This window comes from Cheilinus undulatus, linkage group 17 (genome assembly GCF_018320785.1).
Source record: "Cheilinus undulatus linkage group 17, ASM1832078v1, whole genome shotgun sequence".
NCBI lineage: Eukaryota > Metazoa > Chordata > Actinopteri > Labriformes > Labridae > Cheilinus > Cheilinus undulatus.
Window position 1 is genome coordinate 39880872 of NC_054881.1, and position 24117 is coordinate 39904988.

The window sequence follows — 24117 nt, forward strand, 5'->3', positions numbered from 1 at the left end:
TTTGCACATAATTTCTTGAACATATGGTAACCTTCAACCTTCCTATACATACTCTTATAAAAGACAAAAAATAAAAACGGGAAGTTGGTAATAAAATACATTTTCATGTTCTTATAGGCATAAAAAACAAAAGGAAATATTTCACATGCAGGACTCGTTATATACAAAGGCTTTTTAAAAGAAACTTTTTACATCTTCAGTACCTAAAATAAATCTAATTATAGGCAAGTCATGTGCAATTAAGGTACAAAAAGGCTTCGATATCAGGGGAATAAGGTGACGGTTGTACAGCAGGATGAATAAGGCCTGATGGACGTTCAGGAGCAGCATGTTCAGTAGCTGCAGCGCAGAGAGGCGTCACTATTGGACGAATCAGAGCGCTGGTCTGCAGGCTGGCCCGATACAGGGACGTTTCTCTGCTCGTCTTCAGTGCCCCCTAGTGGCCAGTGACCGGCACCTCCTGAAACACAAAGACGACACATTATAACATGATGCAAACATGTAAGATGTCACTTTTCATGTTTGACTTTTAAACATGCAGGGTAAAACTAGGCACCGCTAAAGCTGAAAAATAAAGTTACTGATATTTTAAAACTGCCTGCAGACGCATGCATGGGACATCATATCGCGCTTATTTAAATGGAATAGTCTGGGGAAAAAAAAAGGTTCTTTACATTTCAAAACATTTAAGTCTGTGAATATGAAGCTAAAACTGTTAGCTTGGCAAAACAAGTGAAAAAAAAGAAGCACGGCAAGCCGCAAGACTCCAAAATCATCCAGTCAACAGAGGTGGTCAAAATGTTTGGTACGTTCTAATACTACGCTTTAGAGATTTCAGTGCCTTCAAAGTGAGACTGCCTGGAGTGAAATGTGTCCCTGAGAATATTCTGTGCTTTTCTGAGACGACAGAAACTGTACAGTTCTTTCAGGGAGTGGAGAGGGCAGCCGATAATCTTCTGGGCTGTGGTGACCAAGTCAAATTCTTTTACCCAAAAACCATTGTATGAATTATTTAGAAGTGTTATGATTTCTTTTAATGTGTGCAAATCTTATTTTAACAACCTCAGGGCAAACAAAGCCTCATGACCCCCTGAGATCTCTGGCACCCTCTAAGGAGGTCCTGGAGGTTGGGAGCCAAGGCTCTAAAGTGCATGCATTGACACATTTTCTTTAGAGTCCCAAACAACAAACATAAGTTTAGATAAATTAACTAGATCAGGGGTGTGCAAACTATGGCTCGGGGGCCATATGTGGCCCAAGGTCCAAATTTGATTTGTCTGCAGAAAATTCTAGAAATAAAATGAGACATGGCCCACATTTAACATGAAGCTTGTGCTTGACTGTACTACACCCCATAGTTTCAGCACAAGATGGTGCTACCATGCTAATTTTGTAAGCAAACATCTCAACAGGAAGAATTGTTGATGTGTCTTTTTGTGATAGCAGTACCAACAATATTCCAGGGCCTGAGCCAGCAGCTAGGGCCAAACAGTGCCCCCTGAAATTTGGTTGGTATCCCAAAAAACCTGGAAATTATTGTCTATTTGCTTTTTCAGCCATTACATCGAATATTCAGCCTTAGTTCAGACAGGCCACGGAGTCGAGCTCTGCCCAGATCAGCTGATCTAACGCAAGCCTTCATCAGCTGAAGACCAGATGCTCTAAGCATGTTATCAGCCAGTCGCTCTCAAGCTGCCTTATTCAGGACGTGTCCACATGGAGACAAAAACTATATATTTCCGTTTCGTTTTGAAAAGTTTTCTGTAAATACAGGCGTTTCAGGAAATGCATAAGCACGGAACCACTAAAAACGCTGTAGTATGTATTCCAAGCCTGTAAGTGGCACTGTAACGCTGCCACAGAATTGCACCAAAAGAGAAAAGATTACAGAAAACTGAAACTGCTGTCTGCAAGTTTCTCTTGCAGCCCTCTTCCACCCCAGCTCCTCCTTTATTCTGCTTCTGACTTAATTAGTGACATATACCTCGTCTTGTGGATATAAAAGTGGCCCCAGCACTTTCATATATTTCTGTATGTGGCCCTCAGAGGAAACATTTGGCCATCAATAAACTAGCTGTTCATATTTTTACTTTAAAGATGCTGGTGTGTGGAGGCTTTGCTAAGCTAACAGTCTCCTGTGTTGTAGCTTCATATATAACAGACTGCCATAAAGAAAACACAGTATGCTTAATTTCCTAAATGTTGAACTATTCCTTTAAAAACGCAAGATAAGAGTAGGATAACAAAATAACTTTTTACTTTGGAAAAAATATATAAAATAGTATAAAAAAATAAATGAATGTGGAAAAAGTTCATGCAACAAATGCATTTCCAACACAACATGTTGCCAGTTTGAGCTCTCAGTTTAAACTGAACACGTCACACTGAATCCAAAAACAGACACTACAGTTGGATTCCTTTAACTCAAACTCAAAGAACAAGCATGAAAGGTTTACATTTTGAGTGTTTGCTTCATGCAGTAGGGAGAACCACGTGAGAGGGTCTCATTAAAGTCATGCATCAGAGCTCTGAAAGCCTGCAGCTCCACCACACTGACCTTCGTCTCCAGACCGACCTTTCAGGCCAAAGATGGAGCAGTAATTTGTCTAGCATTATTATGGAGCAGGAGAAGAAGAGGAAGAACATTTACAGCTGTGGGCGAGAACATTAGTTTGACATTTAACAGCAGGGGACGCTTTAGTTCCTGTTTTACTCACCTCTAAATTCCCTCGGGCTTTCTTTAAAACTCCGTGGGTCAGACACACTAAACAGAGGGAGACAGAACATCATGTTAGACGTCTGTGAATGCCAAAATGGATTAGTAACTTCTTAAGATCATATCTGCAGATACTGATATCATGTGGATACTTGGGTTGACTGCTGTACTGCAGCTCTAAAGAACAAACTGTTGGAGAACAAGACAAAATTATAGAAAAATATATTTACGCTGGTCGATGATGACTCTCTCCATTCCCTCTTTGAGCTGGTTGGTCGTCCGCAGACGTTTCACAGCTCCACTCAGCATCCTCTCCTGCTGGGACAGTCTGCTCTTCAGTCTGGCTATCTCGTTTTTCAGCAGCTCATCCTGATTCAGAGGATAAAAAGATTAAGATTTGGTTTCCAGAAATACTTCCATTAGAGTATTTAGGGTTTGTGTAACTACCTGCTGGTTGTTGCTGCCGTCTCCAGCCATGTTTCCAGCTGGTAAAGAGACTCTCCACACCAGTTTGAGCAGTCGACCAGCCTCCTCCAACACCTGCTGCATGGTGTTCACACTGCCCGACAGACTCTTTAGATGCTGCTGCTCTATCACCTTCAAAAACAAACAAAAAAGGCTGTTAAATCTATTTCTATACTTTTGCATGCATTGAAATAGGAAGCGGCATTTATCAGCACCTTGTTGTCAGCTCCCTGCTGTCTGACTGTGTGCAAACACTCCTGCAGTTGTGCATCCATGCTGCGTGATAGCTTGCGTCCTTCTGATATCTGCTTACGGAGGGCGTTGTAGTCCTCGATCAGACCCAGAATATGGCGGCCGTTGCGGTTGGCCCACATGCGGTGACCCGGCACCAGACGAGAGGGAGCACCGGAGACGCTGTCGCCGGAGCTGCTGCTGAGTGAGCCGTCTGAGTGACCACGAAGTCCCTCGTCTAAAGAAGATAAAACACATGAAAAAGTGTTTGGAAATGCATTTTATGCCTTTACTGTTAGGCATTATAATGATGGCTTTCTCACCTGTGTGTTCGTTCTGACTCTGAAATAAGTGACGCTGCGTTTCACAACCGTCCCGTCCTGGTGATCTTCCTCCTTCATCTAAAACAAAACAGTAAAACCAGCAGTGTCATAACCCAGCAGACTCATCCATGTGTTTACATCCCTCCTCATGTCAGTCTGTGTCATGTTTACCCGGTGAGGACAGCAGGTAGTTGATGTTGATGGTCTCAGAGCGGTTGGGTCCGCGGAGCAGCTGCTCCTCCAGTCTCTGTCTCAGAGCCGTGTTGGTCTGGATGCTCCTCTCCAGCTGCAGGCGCAGGTGTCGGATCTCCTGCAGCAGCTCGCTCAGATCCACTGAGCCGGAGGAGGGAGGGATGGGGACGGGATCGTGTGGGGGCTTGTTGGATTCTGCTAGCAGGGAAAAAGAAAGAAGAGGGACCCATGCCAGTGAGTTTATGACATCACTAGCTGCTCTTACAATTATGACAGCACTTATCTGTAACTAAACCTGAGATTTTAATGTCATAATATACCTCTGAGTATCTTATACTGGTGAATTAGTCCCACTTGTAATGAATATTGGATGTAGCAAATGTTCTAGATTTAAGAAAGATCTGCAAAGTGGGTCTTATACACCATATTTTACATGACTGCTTGATTCCTGTTGTTGAAATCTGAAACATATTTCCATGTGCTTTAGAAACTGTACCGCTGTGTTTTTGAGATTCAGTCTTGATCTTCTCGTAAACTTGCAGTTCCACCCGCAGAGATTGCAGGAGATGCTGGGAGTCCGACAGCTGCTGCCTCTGCAGCTTCACCTCAACCTGCAGCCTGGAAGCAAAGATACAATAGAAGTAAAATACAACATTCAGTTAATGTTAAAAAGACAGGATGGAAATTTCTCTTTTAGAAAAAATATCATAGAACACTGCATCTTGAAAGGATGAATGAGAGTTGACACAGGTAAGCTAACAGTGCCAGATATGCAGTGACATTCATGAAATAACCACATTGCAAACATTATAAACAGAAAAAGATCAGAGGCCTAACCCGGATTAAATTATATACAGACTAATTTTAAAAGTAGTAACATTAATGGTGGCTTGCTTTAGCTTCATTAGCTTTGGGTAAATTCAATTCAATTCAATTCAATAACTTTATCAGTCCCTTAAAGGGCGATTGGTTTGAAGGAGTTGGTACATTAAAATATAGATAAAACACAGACAGCAACAGTACGTGTAAGCTAAAATACACAAGACTTAAAAATGAATGCTGGTATAAATTAGGCTAACAAAGTAGTAAACAGACTCTAAAACCATGATGGATAGTCTACTGAAAGGGTTTTGAGGATAAAAGACTCCAAGAGATATAAAAACATAAGGAGCATTTAATAATCTGATTGCGGAGGGAATCTGATTTTAAATGGCGGTTAGTTTTACAAACAGGTAAAACATAATGACGTCCTAAAGAGAAAATTCACCAAGAAGAACATGATCTGAAGAAGCCAGAATACACTCAGCCTTGCGAAGGATGTGCTGGCTACAAAAAGAATTTAAATCTCTCCGTTTGACACCAATAATATTAGAACAGATGCTGTTCAGACTGATCCTGTCCTTCACTGAGAGTCTGTGAAACCAGCAGATCAATGAAAAGCAAGACTCACAATAAAAGACTGATAGTCCTGTCACTCTCTGTCGTTTCTGAGAAAGAATTCAAACCTTTTTGACCTACCGTACAAGTCCACCAGAGCATATCATTACATATTTACATGTTGTAGGGCCATTTTTGGAGTATTTGAGTTGGCTATATATCAATACAACCCTTAGAACCTGATTTTTAATGATATGTATGTATTAAGTCCATAGTATAGTATCAAATTAAATTGCTCAAAAGTAAAAAAAATAATCACAAGCAAAATGAAAAAATAAACCTTTGGGGATGTTATAGCTGTATCCCTCAAAATTATGATTGTAAAAAAGTTGCACAAGATCATTTCAAACCACAAAAAAAAAAAAAAACATTTCGAGTATGTTCATAACTTTATTTTTAAATTAGACTCATCTTTTTAAAAAATAAACTATTTACAGAAGTGCAATCTAATCTCTAAGTGTGCCAGATACTTTTGAGCATACATGTGTTTGCAGAAGACCGTGGTGGCGACTCATGACCTGCAAGAAAACTACACAAATCTAGCCCAGATTGCATTATATTATGTTGTTTTTGATGTGTGCACTTCATTTCTGCAAAAGAAGGAAGGATATATCTAGAGGGAAACAGAACTCTGGAAGACATTGATTTGTGTGATATGTTACTCCTCTGGTTTTATATGCAAAAAGAATTAATAACAGCTCAATCTTTTTTTGGTTACAAATCTACCCGGGGTTAAAAATAGATATGCACCGTTGGCTTTAAAGGGTTAATTTCCGCAAAAGATAAATTCTCTGTTGCCCCCTCTTGATAATTGCCTCAGTGCTACCATCAAATCTAAGTTGATCATTATATATGTCTACGCTGGATATATAGTTAACATTACTACACAGCCAGTGTAGTTAAGTTAGCTTTAGCACTGTGAGCTTTTGCAAACGTACCTAACTTAGCTACGTTGATATGCATCTTACGTAGCCACATTGTGAGCTTAGCTTTAGCTATGTCAACTATGTAGCTCTGTTATCTATGTAGCTTACACTGCTAACAGAGTATGTGAGCTAAGCTTACGGCGCTAGAATGTTTTCATAGAAAAACAGGCAGACCATTTACTCAGCTTTATCAAACACGTAATAATCAGGTTTTGCAGGTCAGGTTTTTAATTTTGAACTTTTGTTACCCTTACCTTAACACTTACATAACCTTCAACAGAAGTTTAATCCAATTTAAATTTGAAGGTTTTAGTGCATATTTCCATTCTGAAACAGATGGCATCTCAGATGACCGGTCTATATGAGTGTCTATCAAAGATGGACAGTCCGTAGTCAGACCCCTCTCATTAAGATCTCATCAGAACAGATTTATGTCATTAAAACAACTTCAGATTCATAATTTAAATTTTTAAGTGACTTAACTAAATAGTTGTAAATTTCACTGCAAAAGCCAACTTATTATGAAAGTTTAAATCAGGCTTGGGCTAAGAAAAGGCATGCACAGGCTAAGGTATGGTTGGGTTGCAGTTTTTGGTCAGATCAAAGCTCTTCATAGCCAGAGTCTGAAGTGCCAGCCATGCTGTCAGTACTGTGGTACTTACCTAACTATGTTACTGAACTTATATTTCTTTTTAAGCACATTTTCTTTTCATTTAACTCTTATCCACTTAGCACTCTGTGTTTTCTTCCTAATTTCATGCATATTTAATGCTCTTTTGTGTTGATTTAATTATTTATTTATAATAATGTTGGAGTAGCCTGGCCCAAACCAGTGATCTCACACCAATAGTCTCTTTAATAAAAGTGTAATTCGTCTTTTTTCTTTTCCATAATCTGAAACAATGAGCCATGTGTGTGTCGTACACAGTTCCAGAAGACGAGGTAAGAAAGGGAGAGGAGAAGTGATCTGACAGTAAACCAGACTCCAGGTTTCAGGTGGCAGCCTCACTCAGCTGTGTCAGTGGGCTCTGGGGTAAGAGGTCACATACCACCATTAATGGTATGTGCTCACGTGTTTGTGCATGAGCGTACAAATGACTGAGGATCATCTATCCGAGCTGTGTAAACAGCATGGGCTAATGCTAACAGTAATGGCTCTTTAGATTGGTAATTAGCAGCTCTGCAGTGTCAGGTTACATGAAGACAAGCAGTTTTAATATATATATATATACCTGTGCAGCTCCTCCTTTGTGTAGTGCAGTGAATCCTGCAGCGTGGAGTTTTCCTGGCTGCTGAGCTCCAGCCTCTCCTGCAGACGGCCGTTCTCCTGCCTCAGAGCTTCACACTCCTTCCTGCTCTGCTCCAGTTTGGCTGTTCGCCTGGCCAGAGTCTCCCGCAGCCTTTCGTTCTCTTTCTGTTTATCTGGACGACATAAAAACATCTCCTTAGTGTTGAACATGAACTTTAAAACATCAGCCCTCTCCCTCTGCAGAGATGGACTACTCATTCTCCTAAAAGCATATGCTTTTTACCTCTGGAGCCCATGTTGAGCTGCTCCTTCAGGGCTTGGTTTTGTCCCCAGAGAAATCGCACTTCATTGGCCAACTGACCCTGCTCTTCGTTGCCCTGGATGAAGATGTTGGTGGCTGCTAAACACACAACATAAAGGCATACATCAGCTCACTGTAACAGAGTAGGAAGGAGAGGGAAAAAGGCAGAGGATTTCTGGCGTTCACCTGGATCTTTCTCCACCTCAGCCAGTCTCTTCTCCAGCTGCTCTCTGAGACGGTCGTTGGTGCGAATGCTCTCCTCCAGGCGCTGCCGTAGAGCTCGGATCTCCTGCAGATGTTCTGCAAGCAAGTCTAAACCACACACATGCACAACGATTCATTACAAGGGCACTTTATGGGTATTAAATGTTTTTTTAATAGGACATCAGAGCTTAGAGGAGGCTGAGTTTTAAAAGCAGTCACCCAGACAAGTAGCCAAAAATAGATGCTATAATTCCTTAGTGCTTTATTTTTTGCTCAGATTGAACCCTCTTGCTGAACAACATATTTAACATAAGTCCTGAAACCAAAACTTTATAAGACAATTGGCTAAAGATCTGCAATGTCGATATTACCATCACATCATCAGGGTATTTGTGCTTTCCAGACCTTGAAAATCCTCGGAGTGATGCAAAGATTCCCAAGCGTTCATAATCTAAGGTTGATTTTATTTTTCACTTCATGCATATTTGAGTTGTTTTCAATTATTTCTGGAATCAAGTCAACTACAACTTTATATACTATACTTTATATACAATGCCATGTGCAGAAGAAGGGCTCCCTATAGGCTATTAATGCAACATGCATTAGAACATGGTTAGAGGACAGTGAAGCAGGAGGCTTCAGACAGAGACTGAGGCTTCTTTGGTCTATTTGTTACTAAATCATCACAACAAAAGAACATGCTGTTATTGCCAACACCACAATAATATGGAATAAGCTGTATGGAGCTAGACACTGGGATTCTTTCAGAACCTCTATAGCACCTGAGTGGAATAACAAGAATCCTCATTAGATATAAATCTGTTAACTGGACTGCTTGGAAGGTAGCTGGTATTTTATGAGTCTATGTATTTGATTGTCACACATGTAAAGCTTTAACCAAATTGAATATAAGTATAATTTAGCAAGTAACCAGTTTTGGAGGTACAGTGCGTACAGTCCCTTCACTTCAGGTTCCTAAGAGTGCAGTGGCCTCTATAATTCTCAAATGGTCTGGAATGGTTCACATGATTTAGAAAGGCACATATCTCTCTATAGAAGGCCTCACAGCTGACAATGCATGTCAGAGCAAAAACCAGACCATGAGGTCAAAGGAACTGCCTGCAGAGCTCAGAGACAGAATCGTTGCAGGATACAGATCTGGGAAAGCTACAAAAAAAATTCGGTAGCACTTAAGGTTCCCAAGAGCACAGTGGCCTGCATAATTCACAAATCAAAGAAGTTTGGCACAACCAGGACTCTTCCAAGAGCTGGTCGCCAGGCCAAAGTGAGCAATCGGGGAGAAGGGCCTTATTAAGAGAGGTGACCAAGAACCTGATGCTCACTCTGACTGAGCTCCAGAGATCCTGTGTGGAGATGGGACAAAGCTCCAGAGGGACAACCATCACTGCAGCCCTCCACTGATCTGGGTTTATGGCAGAGTGGATAGAAAGAAGCCTCTCCTCAATGCAAAACACAAAATCCCGCTTGGAGTTCGCAAAAAGCTTCGAAAAACATGTGTAAAAGGCTTGTACTGAACAAGAGACAGCTATATCAGCATCACTTACAGTCGCATGGATTTAAGGTAACAAGAAAACAAAAAAACAAACAAGAGGGATCAGGGTTATGTTGAACAAAGAAGTAATAAAAGCACCTGTCCAGAAAAACCTTTAAAAAAACTCTAAATAGTCATAAGACACATTTATTTCACTCACATTGAAACCTAATCAAAAACTTCAGAATGCTCCTTTAAATATCTGTTTATATCTGCAGTTGTAAAAGTGCATTTTCCCTCTGAACCGGCTAAATCTAACGACCAATGTGTCATATCTACCTGAATTCATTGCACGTGGCTGCTCGCCATCGGTCTTCTGCGAGCCGACGTCCACACCTCTGCTGAGTGTTTCGGTCTGAGGTCCGGATGCCCCCTGGTCAGGATTGTAATCCTTCCCCTGATGATGAGAGCTGCTCTGAGCCATGATGGAGCGGTGCAGGTCCAGTTCACTACGCAGGGTGGCGTTGAGCTCCTCGCTGTCCCTGAGCTGCTCCTGCAGTCGCCCGTTCTCCCTCTGCAGGCCCTGCAGTACGCTATGAGCCGACACCCCTCCGTCCTCCTGTGACCCGCCTACAGGAGGAGGGACAGCTGCTCCTGTCCAATCGGTGGGAGGATGCTGACCTGAACACAAGCAGGAAGAGCACTCAGGTAAATACAGTAATAACAAAATCGTACAGACATTATTCACATTGCTTTTCTTGTTATCTGGGGGATTTATGATGTATTTTTGTGTTGAGGATTTTCCTGTGACATGAATTGTTAAATTAAGATGCTACATCCTCAAAGATAAAGCAACTGATAAGATGCATCGTAACAGGTGTGGCGGGGAAATGTAGGGTTTGAATGCACTCTTTCTTTATCCCTGTAACAGCCCTCACTGTCTCTTTATCCCACAAAATTTGAAGGCTGAACCGGATACGTGTCACTGAATAATGCAGCTTTAAGTGGAGGCTGATTGAAACAGAACACCTGCTCTACTCTTGGCCTGTGTGCTTTGTGCTGCGCGACGCCTCGCTGCAACAGAATGGGTCTGAGTGGAAAATAAGTGCCATTACAGGCTGAGACTAGGCTGGCCCGGCAGGTGGACAAGGACTTGAGTAATCTCAATTATGTTCTAAAGCAAGGAAATATTCATGTTTAATGAAGCTAGCATAGTTCATCTCTCAACCAAGACAATTCAGAGTACAATATGATCCATAAGAAAACAGTTGATAAATAAATAGCTTTATCTTGAAATCTGTTTCTTATAAAAGTGTTTCTTGTGCTTACTGTGGGCTTGGTTGCCACCCTGTCTGGCCGGGCTGCTGTAGCAGGAGGACGAGGAGTTTCTGTCTAGGTGGTACAGGTCAGAGTGGGAGCTGTGGTGGCTGCTGGAACTTTGGACTCTCAACTGACTCTGCAGACTCTGAATCACACGGTTCTTCTCCTGCAGCTCTTTAGCCAGCCTGAGAGAAGAGGGAGGAGGAGGAGGGGGAGGAGGGGAGTCAGTCATTTCAGTATTTGGTCTACCAGAGGACCCAACAGGATTTTATCTGAATTAAGTATGAGATGAAAACAAAGTAGATCTGGGAAGATTAGGATTCAAACTCTAAGGGAAGGATCAGAAAAGAGCCAAAGCACCAAAGAAGTTCCAAAAAAGAGGTCTTGTGCAGATGAAACACACAGCAGGGAAATACAAAAGTGAACTCTACACTGCAAACGTCATGCCGTCTGTCTGTCTGCATCAGACGAACTCACAGGTCCAGCTGCTCCCTGGTGCACTCAGCCAGGCTGAGGTTGTGCTGGACGAGGAGACTGATGTGCTGCTGCAGCAGCTCTCTCTCGCCCTCTAGCTCCATACGTAGGTCATCTATCTCCTGCTGGATTCTAGCTGTGCTGTCAGCAGGACGGCTCATGCTGTCCTCAAAAGACAGCGGTGGCTGCGAGCCATGCTGGAGCTCCAAAAGACTTCCCAAAGCAGCAATAATGTGGATTTAAGGATATTACTGAGAGCAGCTTTAGACTCTGATTAAACATTACTATAGTGATTATTGTGACCCCAGAAAGAATCTACACCAAAAACATTATTATAAGTAGGGATGGGGCATAATCCATACAATCCATACAAGACATTTTAAAGCAGTTCGACTAAAACAGATATTGCAGTGCTGTTTGTTTTGACCAGCAGAGGGCTCTATCTTCTATTCATTTCTCTTTTTAAACATCAGTAGATGAAGCAGCAGGACTTATATGTGTCACTTTATAAGTATGGATATGAAATATTAAACAGGAACTTAATAAAACTGAGCTTAAGATGTTTTTTTAAGAGTTTTAACCCAATCTTGTTAATTATATTAACCTCAATCTTATATTCGCCTCTTTTCAGGGTGTTACGGCTTGAAATATGCACATAAATGAATGTAAGCTCTAATAAGCATGCACATTAATGGATGAGTATTGACATGTGGTTTGTGTTCCGCTCTCTCAGACACACCAGTGACCCAGATAGGCGGACATGTAACCTTAATGTTTTGGTTGTCGCTGAAAAAAATTAGGTCAACAGCAGGAGGCTATTCAATATCAACAAAACACGCACCGCCCAGGGTCATAAAGCAAATTGTCTGGGTGGAGGTGGGAGAGCGGCTTTTAAAGGGTCATGACACAAACACCACACAGCTTAGCTAATGACCAGCGACATTCAAACAGCAACAATAATACTATAACCTTCATGAAATAATACACAGGAGCATACAGGGTACATATGAGATACACCACATCCTCCTGCATTAAAGCTGGGCCATTCGTGGTCTCCGCCTGTTACTACTAGGCTGAAGGTTGGCTTTTCTCCCGATGATGCCTAAGTTTCTTATGTATGAAGGAGTCTTTATTCTAACTCCACACAGGGAATATATATATATATATCTACAATCCAAAACTCAAAACTGTTCCTCAAAGCATGACAGCAAACTATCAGGTTAAATACAGCACCCATGAAAAGGATTCACCCCCTTTGGATGTTTCACCCTTTTATTGATTTAATAAATTAATCATGGCCAATATTATTGGGCTTTTTTTATTTTTACTAGAAAAACCTCTCTAATCTTAAAAAAAAAAACAGATTTCTGCGAAGTAATGTCTGTTAACAAATACAAAATACAAAACACAAAATACGTGACTGCATATTTACCTCCTTTAAAGTGGCTGACCTAATCCAACAGAGGTCTAGCCAAGTGGTGCTAGCAGTCTCACAATTAGTGAAATGGGGATCCCCTGACTGCTGTGAATGCGTCCCAGTGAGTTTTATATAAAGATACCTGTGTCTACTGGTTAATCAGTATTCCTGGCTACCATTACACCATGAAGACAAAAGAACACTCCAAGCAACTCAGAGAGAAGGTTATTGAGTCCTAAGTCAGGGGATGGAAAAAAAAAAAAGTCCTGGTCTGATGAGACCAAATTGGTGCTTTTTGGCCGTCAGACAAGACGCTAGTTTGGCAGATGCCAAACACTGCACATCACCAAAAACACACACACCATTGTGTGAAGCACAGTGGTGGCAGCATCATGTTGTGGGGATGCTTCTTGCTTATAGAGGGTAAAATGAATGCGGCAAAATATAGGAAAACCTGGAGTACAATCTTATTCAGTATGCAGGAGAACTGATTAATTTTCCAGCAAGACAATGATCCGAAGCAGACATATTGTTATGTAAATATGTAACATTAAATAGGTTTTTTGTAAAGATTTAGATGGATTACAAAATAATTCTTACTAAGACATTTACAAAACTAACAATCAACAAAGACATAAGCAATAAGTAAAAATACCAGAATTAGAGACGTACCTGCGTGACAGCTCAAGAGCCGCCATATCCTCGTTATTCTGATGAGAGTCTTCTGTCAGACAGAGGAAAAGATGCTGTCAAGGACTGTCTGCAACCATCAGTTACAAGTGACTGCTCTTTCTTTGCTAGGTGCTTTCTCCTTGTTCAAGTATTTCTGTACAGTTGGTAAGAACTGATTTCATAATAGACTGTCTAAATTTTCAGTATCTTCATGCTTTTAAATACCATGTGTTTAAAGGCAATGCAAGCTACATTATTCTACAAAACCTCAGTCACTTTTTCAACCCAATTCTGCAGAAATGAAAAAAGAAGGATCATCAAAATTCACTGACAGGGTTGTAAAAAAATCTAGTCACATTTCAGAACAATTTAGACAGTGTGAAGGATTTGATTTAAAAATTTTGATTATTTAAAAAGAAATTAAACTAAACTAAGATTTTATTTTTTGTTGTCCTGCTCTCAAAAAAAAAGTGTTATTGTATTTCATTTTTACTTTCATCCCACTGAAAATATAGAGTTCTGGTATCACGACAGCCCCTTTTCACACAACTCAAACATGGCTGTTTTTAGAAACTTGAAACAAGGATTGACTTTATTTGCCAGTTCGAGTTTTGCAGGTTTTATTTATGTTCAAAGCATTAGCTACCTTTGTCAAGCCTTCCCTCCAGTCTGTCCAGAATGCCCAGGCTCTTGTCCAACTGCTCTTTCACCACCTCCCCCATGTAATAATCGACTTTGTTGGCCTGCAGCAGCTCCTTGAAGGCCTTGTTCAGCTCCTCCAGCTGCCGGCGCTGCAGGGCTCCCAGCCGGCGGCTCTCCTTGATTTGCTGCCTCAGTTGTGACAGCTCCCGGGCCTGGGACTGCACCAGGGAGTCCAGTCTATAGAGAGGGCAGAATAAAGACAAGTAGGGGGGTTAAGATTTAATTTTCAAAAGGACTTGGCAGCTGTGAGTCAATAAAGAGAGCATTATACTGATAAATAAAAAAGACCTTGCAGGGGAGGTGGAGCGGCTTCGGGTTTGCTGCAGCTGATCACTCAGTCTTCTGTTCGGTGTCTTCTCTCCTTCCACGTCCACATTTAGATGACTGGTTTTATCCTTCATCGCCTGGTGCTCCCCCTCCTTTTTCTCCCCTCGTTGAACACTTTTAGAGCCCATATTCTGGCTATGGTCCTCTCCAGGCGACCCCACGTGACTCCTGACAGCTGGTGCATCTGAAGAGTTGGCAACTTGATCACTACAGATAGAGTTCCTACGCAGTAGACTTTGCATCTGCAGGATGAGTTTGGTCTGGTTTTCCAGCTGGGCCTTGAGCTCTTTGACTTGACCCTGAAGCTGGTGAGGGTCCTCAGACATGCCGTACTCGTCGTAGCTCTGAAGGCCTTTCAGACTGACCTGAAAACAACCAGGAGAGGATTTATACAATGAAACGGTGCCACATCACTCCAGAGAGTTGATTGCACAACCATGTCAGCCTAGACATGAATCTTTTACATTTTCTCAAAATGCACAGATATGGATGTTTTTATGCAAATGCATGTAAGAGTACTGCCGCTAAGCTTGCTCAGAGTGGTTAAGCCTAGTTTAATGAAGAAAAAAAAAAATCTCTCTCTTCAAGTGATTTCAAAGCCGCAGACAAAATTCCAAAGTCAGAGTAAAATCATGAGTCTTACTGAAGTTGCAGTGTGCTCACGTGATCTCAGTCACTAGGTCTAAGGGGGTCCTAAAACTTGATCCAAGCAGTTTTAGGGTCTTGGCGTTACCACAATATCAAACATGTTTGATTATATCAGAAGTCTTTAGTCTGTTTTTATGCAAATTGTGTTTACAATGACACAAACTTCATCCACAACCAATGGGAGCCAGTGTTGAGCATAAGCATGTTAAATCAGTTTATTTTTCACATCATACATGTGAGCCTAGGGTTGGGCAATTAACCGAAAATGACATTAAATCACAATATGGCCTGCTGCAATTTTCAAATCGCAAAAGGTGCAATATTTCTTTGACCTGAAATTTGTTTCAAAATACCAGTTTTAAACTTTTTTGCAGCAGATATGTTATGTATGAAATATCATGCAATCATTTAGGTGCCATTTTTTTTTTTAGAATAGTCTACAAAAAAGTCCTACCTTCTTCACTTTTGTACTTTTTTCTTATTAAATATAAGAATGCCAAAAACCCTTCGAAGCAACAATTCATATACAATTTGCAATAAAAGTCAAAATCATCAGAATTAGATACTTTTAAAGAATTGTTCAGCCCTTTTGTAGGAATATTAGAAAGGAATAATCACACATCAAATCACAGTTGCATTAATGGGGAAAAAATCACAATTAGATTATTTTACAAAATCGTTCAGCCCTATGTGAGCCTAGTTCAGTCTGAAGCTGCTGATCGTCCGCTCATACTTTTACAGACGTATAAATGTTTCTTATCAAAACCGCAGTCTGATCTCAGCACCACTGTGTATTCAGTCCATCAATTCATTGCAGGCTGACATGACAGGTACGGTCAACCTCCACTGAGTTTTTCAAAGTAAAAGCCTGATCAATTTGTTTCTGTGGTGAGACAACCCACATTTTCATAACGCATGTTTATTCTGAAGTATGTCTGGGAAAGTTCTATAATTGCTGCAATAACTTTCAAAGTCTTCTACTTTTTGGAAATGATTGATAACATTGGATAATAAGAGGTATTAACTCATACACAACCTCCATCTCGTACCCTGCCCAAAAGTTGTTGTAAATTCCCACTAGATGCATGATGGGAAATAATCTCAAAATGATTCTTATTCTAGTCTGGCGAGCTTTACTGTGTACATGTGAAGGTAATCACATGAGAAGTCACATGACCAGACATGCCTGCCTTTTCATGTGACTTCAGAGCTCTGCAGTTTTACTTCCTGTACTCTCTTTTTGCTCAGCATCTGCCCACCTTGGCTTGGATGTGTGTTTTTATAAGCCTAGTTTTCTACCTTGGCTGAGCTGTAAGCTGGAGAACTGGGGTACGGAGTGCTGGAGGTGGAATCCAAGTTGTCCATAGAGGAGAAGTTAGCCTGCTCGTGTTTCAACAGAGAAGGCAAGCTTGAGGCACTGCAGCTGGGCTTCACACCGACCTCTAGATCTGGCAACACAAGGGACAGAAAAATCAACCCTGGAACAAATTTTGTGGAACAAACTGTGAAAGTGAGGAAGGAAATCATCTGAGCTACAGATTTACTGTGAAATAAGACGAGACAGTAAAGTAGTGAGAGGTTAATGGGTGCTCCAAAGACATTCCAAACTCCAGAGAAAAAACATGCAAGAATTTGTCAATGCCAAATACTGACAGACCATTCAAATTCAGGAAAGTGCAGCAAAGAAAAACCAAGTTAAAACCAGTAGAGTTTGTGTAGTTAAGACACCCACAGTCAAACAATTTAAGAGAGACAGTGTGGTATAGTTTCCTTTGTTCACTCCTCATGCACACTTATAAAGAAAATCTATCCACATGTAAGATTAGTGTCCACTCAGCAGACAGACATGCAGTGTCTGTCTGAAAGCCGTCTACCTGTGCTACTGCTCTCTTCCCTATCGTTCTCACTCTTGCCACTGGTTTCGTAACCCAGGTCCTGCAAATCCACCTGCACGCTTTTGTCATCCTGCTCCAGAGCTGCCGTTGGGGGCAATATATGTAAGCATTAGGGAGAAATCATTTCAAAAGCACAAGCCTCTCTCCTTTATGGTGTTCCTTCAGTTTAAAATAGCACAAGTATCCCTATGCAGAGTTTGAACAAAATCTTACCTCTCCGTGCAGTTTCAGGGGAGGGTGTGTTTGAAAGTGCAGTGGCCAGTTTCTCTTCCAAGCTCTTACACGCTTTCTTCTTCTCCCTCAGCGCCTTGTGGAGAGCCTCCAGCTGGAGCTGTACATGTGGGGGTAATCCTTTAACATCTTGCAATGTCCCATGGATCTTGATCTCCTCTTTATGGCCCTTGTCTTCTTGGAGGGAGGCCTGGAGCTCAGAAATTCTCTGATATTGATCACAGAGAATCTTGTAGAGGAGGCGGATGTTATTGTGCAGGTCTTGCTGATGCTCCCCATTTGTTCCAGAAGAAGCAGCTGACTGATTGCTGCTGGATTTTAAAGGCGGCTGAGATGCTTCACTCAGGTCCTTCTTCTTTTGCAGGGCTTTCTGAAGGTTCTCTAAATTTCTCTGCAGGTTAGAGCTGGTCTGTGAGGATCTACCAGAGGCTAAGGAGCTGGTGTTTGTACAGTGTGCTGCCAGAGAGGCGACAGTAGTCTCTGCAGCAGTAAGGCAGTTTAAAACAGCTTTAGTCATCTCAGGATCTAACCCGACATCACCTGAGTTTTTCTTTGGCTCACTTTCTTTAAGTGATTGTGCATTCTGGTTTGCACTGCTACTGTGGGAGCTGTATTTAGAGGCAGCGTCCTGAGCTCTTAGTTTTTCCTGCAGCTCTGTGTTAAGTCTGTTCTGCTCCCACAGAGCCTCCTGCAAAGAGTCTGCATGCCGTTGAAGCTCTTGCATAGAGTCACCTGTGTGTCCAAAAGCACCTCTCAGACTCTGTCTGCTTGAAGAAGCCTTTGCCTGCTGCAAGGCTGTGTCGATCTCTAAACATAAATCACTATTTTGTCTACTCTTTTCTTGTCCCTCAGTGGCAGCAATGGCTTTTTCTGCTATGTTCAGGAGATCAATAAGCTTTTTGTTAAGCTCCTCTTTCTCCCCTAATGCTGTTTGTAGCTCCATACATCTGCTGAGCAGGGCTCCTTCTGAACCCACGGACCCAGACCTTGTGCATGAGCCAGCAGTGTGTTTCCCGAAGCCTCCCTGACTGTCCAGACTGCAGGCAGTCAGGTAAGCAATAGTAGATTCTGCAGCTTGTAAGGCCTCAATGTACTGGCGATTGAGTGAGTCCTTTTCCTGGAGCTGAGCATCCAGCTCTTCCCACTGGGCTAGCTGCTCGCTGAGTTTTTTGATCAGAGCCTCCTTCTCCTGACACTCATGGTGGAGCAGCTCCACCTGAGTGAGAAGAGCAGAGTTGGCTCGGGTGGGATCCATGGTTGTCCCCGTTTCCGAGCTGTTTTCTGTCTCCACTTGGCTGCTGACGTGTGTGTTTTCACGTGAGGAAGACTCAGAGTCTGTGTGCAGCAGCTGCTCAGACCCACATGCTTCCACCATATGAAGATGTTTAAGTGCGTCCATGTTGGGATGATCAGAGCTCACAGACTGACTGCTGCTACTGGCCTCCACTTTCAGCCTCACAGGGACGGGGAGACGAGATTTAACCCCAGCCTGCAATGAAACAAAGAAAATATGTTAAAAATAGAGCAGGACTGATAAAGTTTCTCCCAACATGTGTCAAACAGATATATCACCGCAGATCTACACTGGAATACAGTATACAGCTCTGGAAAAACACATAACCACATTAAAACATTCTTTTTAGTTCTTTGATTTTACTATTCACTGGCTTTAGTCACAGAAAAATACACATTTTTTCTTTTTATATCCAAGACATTCCAATGACTTTTCTCCTCTAGGTCTTTTACTTGGAGAAAACGACAAATGGTGAAGATAATGCATTATTTTCAGACCTCATATAATATGTAAAAGGTTCATAATCATTTATAAAGAAGACAGTATTATTGTTTTAACTAAGAAGAGTTCAGAGATCAGTGTGTAGTGAAATAATCCTTATTTTTCACGAGCTTTCACGTGTCTTGGCATGCTCTCCTCCTCTATTGCACACTGCTGTTTGGTCAAAAAAACACCTCAGCATTATTTGATGGCCTGTTACCATCAAATCTTATCTTTTTTAAATTCAACATGCTGAAATAGAATAGCTTTAATGCAAGTAGAAATGCTGATTCAGGGTTGTCATGTATCGGATTCAACAAGATTCACAGGAGATGTAAACAGGAAGAAAATAGAGGAAGGTGAAGTTACGGCCATGAGGTGAGAAGCTGTATGTTCACCTTTCAAACATTAAAGTGAAGAAAAGTAAAGCTTTACATCATGATAAAACTCAGACTGCACAATGTAATTAGTAATAAGACAGGCACACAACAAGGGTATATTAACAAATACGACGTATTGTGTTTGCTGGCTTATTATGATATTGGGGAGAGGTCCTGGCTGGATCTTTTCATGGGTTCTTCTGTTGTTAGGGTTTTGTCTTTCTCTCTCTATAAGGGTGCTATACAAATAAAGTTATCAATAAAATTTTTATTATTATTATTATCATTAAATTGAATACTTTTTAACACATCTTTAAAGATCTTTTTCATACATTTTGAGACTATCGCATCTCTAATTTCTAACCTGTTACATCAGCAACACGGTTAGGAATATGTTTTGTACAAGTAGAGTGACAAAAATGTGATTACAAAGAAAGAGAATATTTCAGTAGTATTCCTTTAATTGTAATATCAATTCAATCACTTTTCTGGTGCAGTCAGTTAAGTCCATAAGGGCTGAGGGCTCAGAGTTTAGGGAGAAGAGAAGGCAATGTTGTTCACTCTTACCCCATGTTTTGTGGCATGCTGCTTCACACTCTTGCTCTGCGTTTGGCCTTTAGTTTGTAGATTCTTCCTCTCCTCTGTGGTGCTGACAGATCTCTCCCCATCTGACATCCTGTAAGACTTCCCGTCTTCCTCTTCTGCTGGCAGATTCACGACCTTAGAGTGACCTTCTGTCTCAGCTTGCAGGCTCTCAACACTCCTTCTCAACTCGCTCTGTCCGTCACTGCTGTTCCCCGAAGCATCTCTGCTCTCTTTCTCTTTACTCTCAGTGGATTTGTGTTCTTTGAGGAGACCCCGCAGCTCTGCATTTTCTGATCTGAGTCTGTGCAGCTCCTCTCTACAATTAAAGAAAGTAATTCAGCTTATATTTAAATCATATTCAAGTGAAATTAATGAATATGATCTGAATGCTGCAGCAGGAAAGACCCACCTAAGGTGTGAGACAGATGTGAAACCACTGTCAGCCAGCAGGGAAGTAAGTGCCCTTTCATCTTTGTTCTTCTGTCTTGAATCTTTGCCTCCAGTGTCCAAGGTGTCCTTGTCAGACCGAGCACGCTCTCTAGTCTGGCTGTTGTCCATACTCATACTATCCAACAGCTTTTCAGACACCATCTAAAAAGGAATAGTTTAGAAATATGGATGTCAAGTTGTAACAAAGGAAACTTGAAAGGGTATTTAACACCAGAGTCGTCTTAAAACTCTTAATAAATGATACTGTGTTTCATACCTGTCCTAGTCTGATGTCCGTCTGACTCTCCTTATCTGTACCAGGATGATGCGTCTTCCTACTGTGAGCCACAGGCCGCGTCTCTCGCGTCTTCTCACACTGCTAGAGTAATGGGATGGGAGGCGAGTGTGACACAAATGGCTCCATAAAAGAAAAACTTAATGAGGGAAAAGAATCCATAAAACACTGCACAGCAACAGCAGAATGGTGTGACGAGTCTAATGTGGCATGGCAGAAAAGAGACCGTTTCATGGGACACAGAGATAAAGAAAACACAGGGAGTGGTTAGGAAAGACTGAAGGAGAAAGAGAAGAAACTTCTACACACTTGTTAGAGAAATAAGACAAACAGTAAAGGTGAGAAGAAAGACATTAGCAACAGGCTAGACAGAGAAAAGGTTAAGAATTAGGTTAAGGGTCAGAAAGGAGCTAATAGAGTGGATGTTAGACGATGACTCAGACGTGATTCATCAAGTTTCTGCTAAACATGGACAAACAGTACAAGGATTTGCTGATTAATTACAGAAAAGTTTAAAAAATACACTGACGCCTCAATTTCAAGAACGACTTCCTCAATTTGCAGCTGTCTTTTGGAGCGTCTGACCACAGACTGTAATAAATATGGATGATGTCCGATGTCCCCAATTAGGATCTAAAAAGGCCTTTTAAAGGCCCAATAAATGAGGTCACTATAGCAGAAATGCTATCTCAGATTAAATTTCACACAGAGGAAGAGGCTGGACTGAGGTAGGTCTTTAAGTCTTCTGGCAAACAGCTACAGTGTTTCCTGCCTGCCAGTCACTCGTATGAAGAACTCTAATGCTTAATATAATAACACAAATCATTTCAAATAAAAATAAACCCCCCATATTAAAAGGGAAATGAGCTTTTTATTTCATAACTACCTCTGAACTGTAAACATGTCATTTCTGTTGTGACCTGACGGGGATTCCTCTAACCTGTTTCCATGAACTATTGCTGACCACGTCTTTGTCTTCCTTGTGGTAGTCTGACTTGTCCAGTGCTGATGGTCGGTTTTGCAGCTCATTGTTTAAAGCTTGCAGTCTGTTCAGAGAGTCCTGCAGCTCCAGCACCTAAGACAACAAGGATTTTTAAAATAGCAGTCGCAGTATTTTGTTTTTTTACAAAATAGAAAATACAACCAAAACCTCTGTAACCGCTGTCTAATGTACAATAAGGGACTTCATAAATATTCACTTCAAATCAGTAATTAGTAGAGTCACCTTTGGCTGCCATCACAGCACTGAGTCTGTGTGAATAGGTCTCAATCAGGCTCAAACATCTCAACTCTGTAATTTTGCTCCATTCTTCTTTGCAAAAATGCTCAAGTTCTGACGGGTTGCACCACAATCAAGCCCATTTCAAGTCAAGCCACTAATTCTCTATTGGATTGAGGTCTGGGTTTGACACGGCTATTCCAGAACATTCACCTTGATGTCTTTAAACCATCTCTGTGTAGCTTTAACTGTATGCTTTCGGCTCTTTGTCTTGCAGGAAAATAAATCTTCTCCCAAGCTGTAGTTCTCTTGGAGACTGAATAAGATTGTTCTCCAGAATCTTACTATATTTACCGCATTCATCTTACCCTCTACCTTTACAAGCCTTCCAGGGCCGGATGCTGAGAAGCATCCCTGCAGCATGATGCTACCGCCACTGTGATCACAGTGGGGATGGTGTGTTTGTAATGATGGTAAGTGTTTAGTCCACATTGAATCTGAGTTTTCTTCAACAGTGTCTTTCTCTTTGCCACTCTCCCATAAAGCTTTGACTGGTGAAGAACCCGGCCAACAGTTGTTGTCTGCAGAGTCTCTCCCATCTCAGCTGCTGAAGCTTGGAGCTCTTTCAGAGTAGTCATAGGTGTCTTGGTGGCCTCTCTCACTAGTCCTCTTCTTGCACGCTCATTCAGTTTGTGAGGACGACCTGATCTAAGCAGATTTACACATATGGAGTGTTCTTTTGTCCTCATGGTGTAATGGTAGCCATGTATATAGACTAACAAGTGACTGGACCTTCCAGACACAGGTGTCTTTCACATATTTCATTATTGGAGTGGCTGGACATCTGTTGACTAAGGTCAGTCACTTTAAAGGGGGTGAATATTACGCAGCTTGTTTGACATAACATGTTTTTGTGTAATTGGGATTACTTTGTAGAAATCTGTTTTCACTTTTACATTAAAGAGGTTTCTTATTTTTTTGTCAAAAACCATATTGAAACATTTCTGAAAAAGAAGTCACCTTTTCCCTGAGCTGCTGCGCAGAGAGCTGAGACAAGCTGTCATCATGCCCTTCACTCACACAGATACTCATGTAGGACGTCTGATCTCCAATGAAACTTAAAGTGTCACCTGAAAAGCAGAAAATTCATTTTCAGTGGAATCACCAACAGTATAACCCAAACTCTAAGAATACTTTTTAATCTTACCACCATCGTTCGTCCCACCAACGCCTCCTCCGCGGTTCTGTATAGCTCCTAAGCGAGCCTGCAGAGAGGCGTTCCAGCGCTGTGCGTCCTCCAGCTGATGTCTCATGCTCTCCAGTTCTTTAGGATCACTCAGGTCTATACCTGGAGAGGTACAAAGAGGTTACTCACAAAGGGCCTCTCTTGTGAGCAGAAAGTATTTCTTTGCAGTAAGCTGCCAAAATGTGTTAAACCTTTTTTATTCACATGCTGAATGATAAGCGTAGAAGACGTGTTTGTTTGGATTTATCTGAAAGATATAGATTTGTAAATAATCTGCCATGACAGGAACTCTTGATACAGGGGATTTCTGGAAGAAAAACATAAATCCTAAGTAAATTTGTAGTAAACGGTGTTGGTTATGTAAAAGAAAATTCCTAAGGGAGTATTTTAAAGCATATCTAGTCAACTATTGATCATTTTAATGCATTTACTGGGCCTCATTTGCTTACTGAATACATAAAAACCCTTAAGGTCAAGAAATTTAACAAAAAGCTTCACCTTGTAAGCTTAAGATCTGCAGTTAGACAAACATACATATTCAAAATCATCTCATTTCAAACAATAAGATTGTCTAAAAGCAGCATACGCGCTCTGTAGCAGAAACAAGATGTTGAAACTGAATCAGAGGTAATTACTGTAGCTACAGCTATATTGGATTCAGAGTGAATGTGAGCCATGAGCCTGTTACTTACAGCTGACCTATTTATACACCTGGCTCTGTGGCAGGGGAAGAGTCTGCGTTTGGCTTTCAGACATCAGTGAGCAAACATGAATGGGAACGAACACTGATGGAATCTGGCTTAACGTAGGGTGACACCTTTAATCAGTCTCAGTGATACGTTGCACATCCCAACAGAAGATCTATCTTTGCCAAACAGCATTAACTATGCCATGTAAAACAAAATAAACCTAGCTTTTATAAAGGATTTACTGCTATAGTGGGATACCAGCAGTAGTTCATACCTTC

The 24117-nt window shown here is 41.4% G+C and overlaps 1 protein-coding gene across 10 annotated transcripts in view; it reads right to left on the reverse strand.

Annotated features, from left to right (window-relative positions):
• Nucleotides 1-94: 94 nt before the first annotated feature.
• Nucleotides 95-24117, reverse strand: part of cdk5rap2 (CDK5 regulatory subunit associated protein 2) — a 47950-nt gene continuing 23927 nt past the window's right edge. For 3 of the 10 annotated variants that reach the window (XM_041810732.1, XM_041810736.1, XM_041810737.1), the window contains exons 26-52: nucleotides 23112-23252; nucleotides 22925-23034; nucleotides 21626-21760; nucleotides 20668-20769; nucleotides 20371-20552; nucleotides 19944-20277; nucleotides 17205-18711; nucleotides 16971-17072; nucleotides 16396-16544; nucleotides 14410-14813; nucleotides 14066-14298; nucleotides 13420-13471; nucleotides 11334-11543; nucleotides 10866-11041; nucleotides 9876-10217; nucleotides 8027-8152; nucleotides 7823-7939; nucleotides 7523-7712; nucleotides 4424-4545; nucleotides 3907-4125; nucleotides 3736-3813; nucleotides 3397-3650; nucleotides 3164-3313; nucleotides 2947-3085; nucleotides 2718-2764; nucleotides 2558-2606; nucleotides 95-460 (exon numbers count right to left, since the gene is read on the reverse strand). In XM_041810732.1, coding sequence (XP_041666666.1) covers nucleotides 333-460; nucleotides 2558-2606; nucleotides 2718-2764; nucleotides 2947-3085; nucleotides 3164-3313; nucleotides 3397-3650; nucleotides 3736-3813; nucleotides 3907-4125; nucleotides 4424-4545; nucleotides 7523-7712; nucleotides 7823-7939; nucleotides 8027-8152; nucleotides 9876-10217; nucleotides 10866-11041; nucleotides 11334-11543; nucleotides 13420-13471; nucleotides 14066-14298; nucleotides 14410-14813; nucleotides 16396-16544; nucleotides 16971-17072; nucleotides 17205-18711; nucleotides 19944-20277; nucleotides 20371-20552; nucleotides 20668-20769; nucleotides 21626-21760; nucleotides 22925-23034; nucleotides 23112-23252 — 5798 coding nt within the window. In that variant the 3' untranslated portion in view covers nucleotides 95-332. The remainder of the gene's footprint in view (nucleotides 461-2557; nucleotides 2607-2717; nucleotides 2765-2946; nucleotides 3086-3163; nucleotides 3314-3396; nucleotides 3651-3735; nucleotides 3814-3906; nucleotides 4126-4423; nucleotides 4546-7522; nucleotides 7713-7822; nucleotides 7940-8026; nucleotides 8153-9875; nucleotides 10218-10865; nucleotides 11042-11333; nucleotides 11544-13419; nucleotides 13472-14065; nucleotides 14299-14409; nucleotides 14814-16395; nucleotides 16545-16970; nucleotides 17073-17204; nucleotides 18712-19943; nucleotides 20278-20370; nucleotides 20553-20667; nucleotides 20770-21625; nucleotides 21761-22924; nucleotides 23035-23111; nucleotides 23253-24117) is intronic. The other 7 variants (XM_041810734.1, XM_041810735.1, XM_041810733.1 and 4 more) reach the window with 7 other exon arrangements.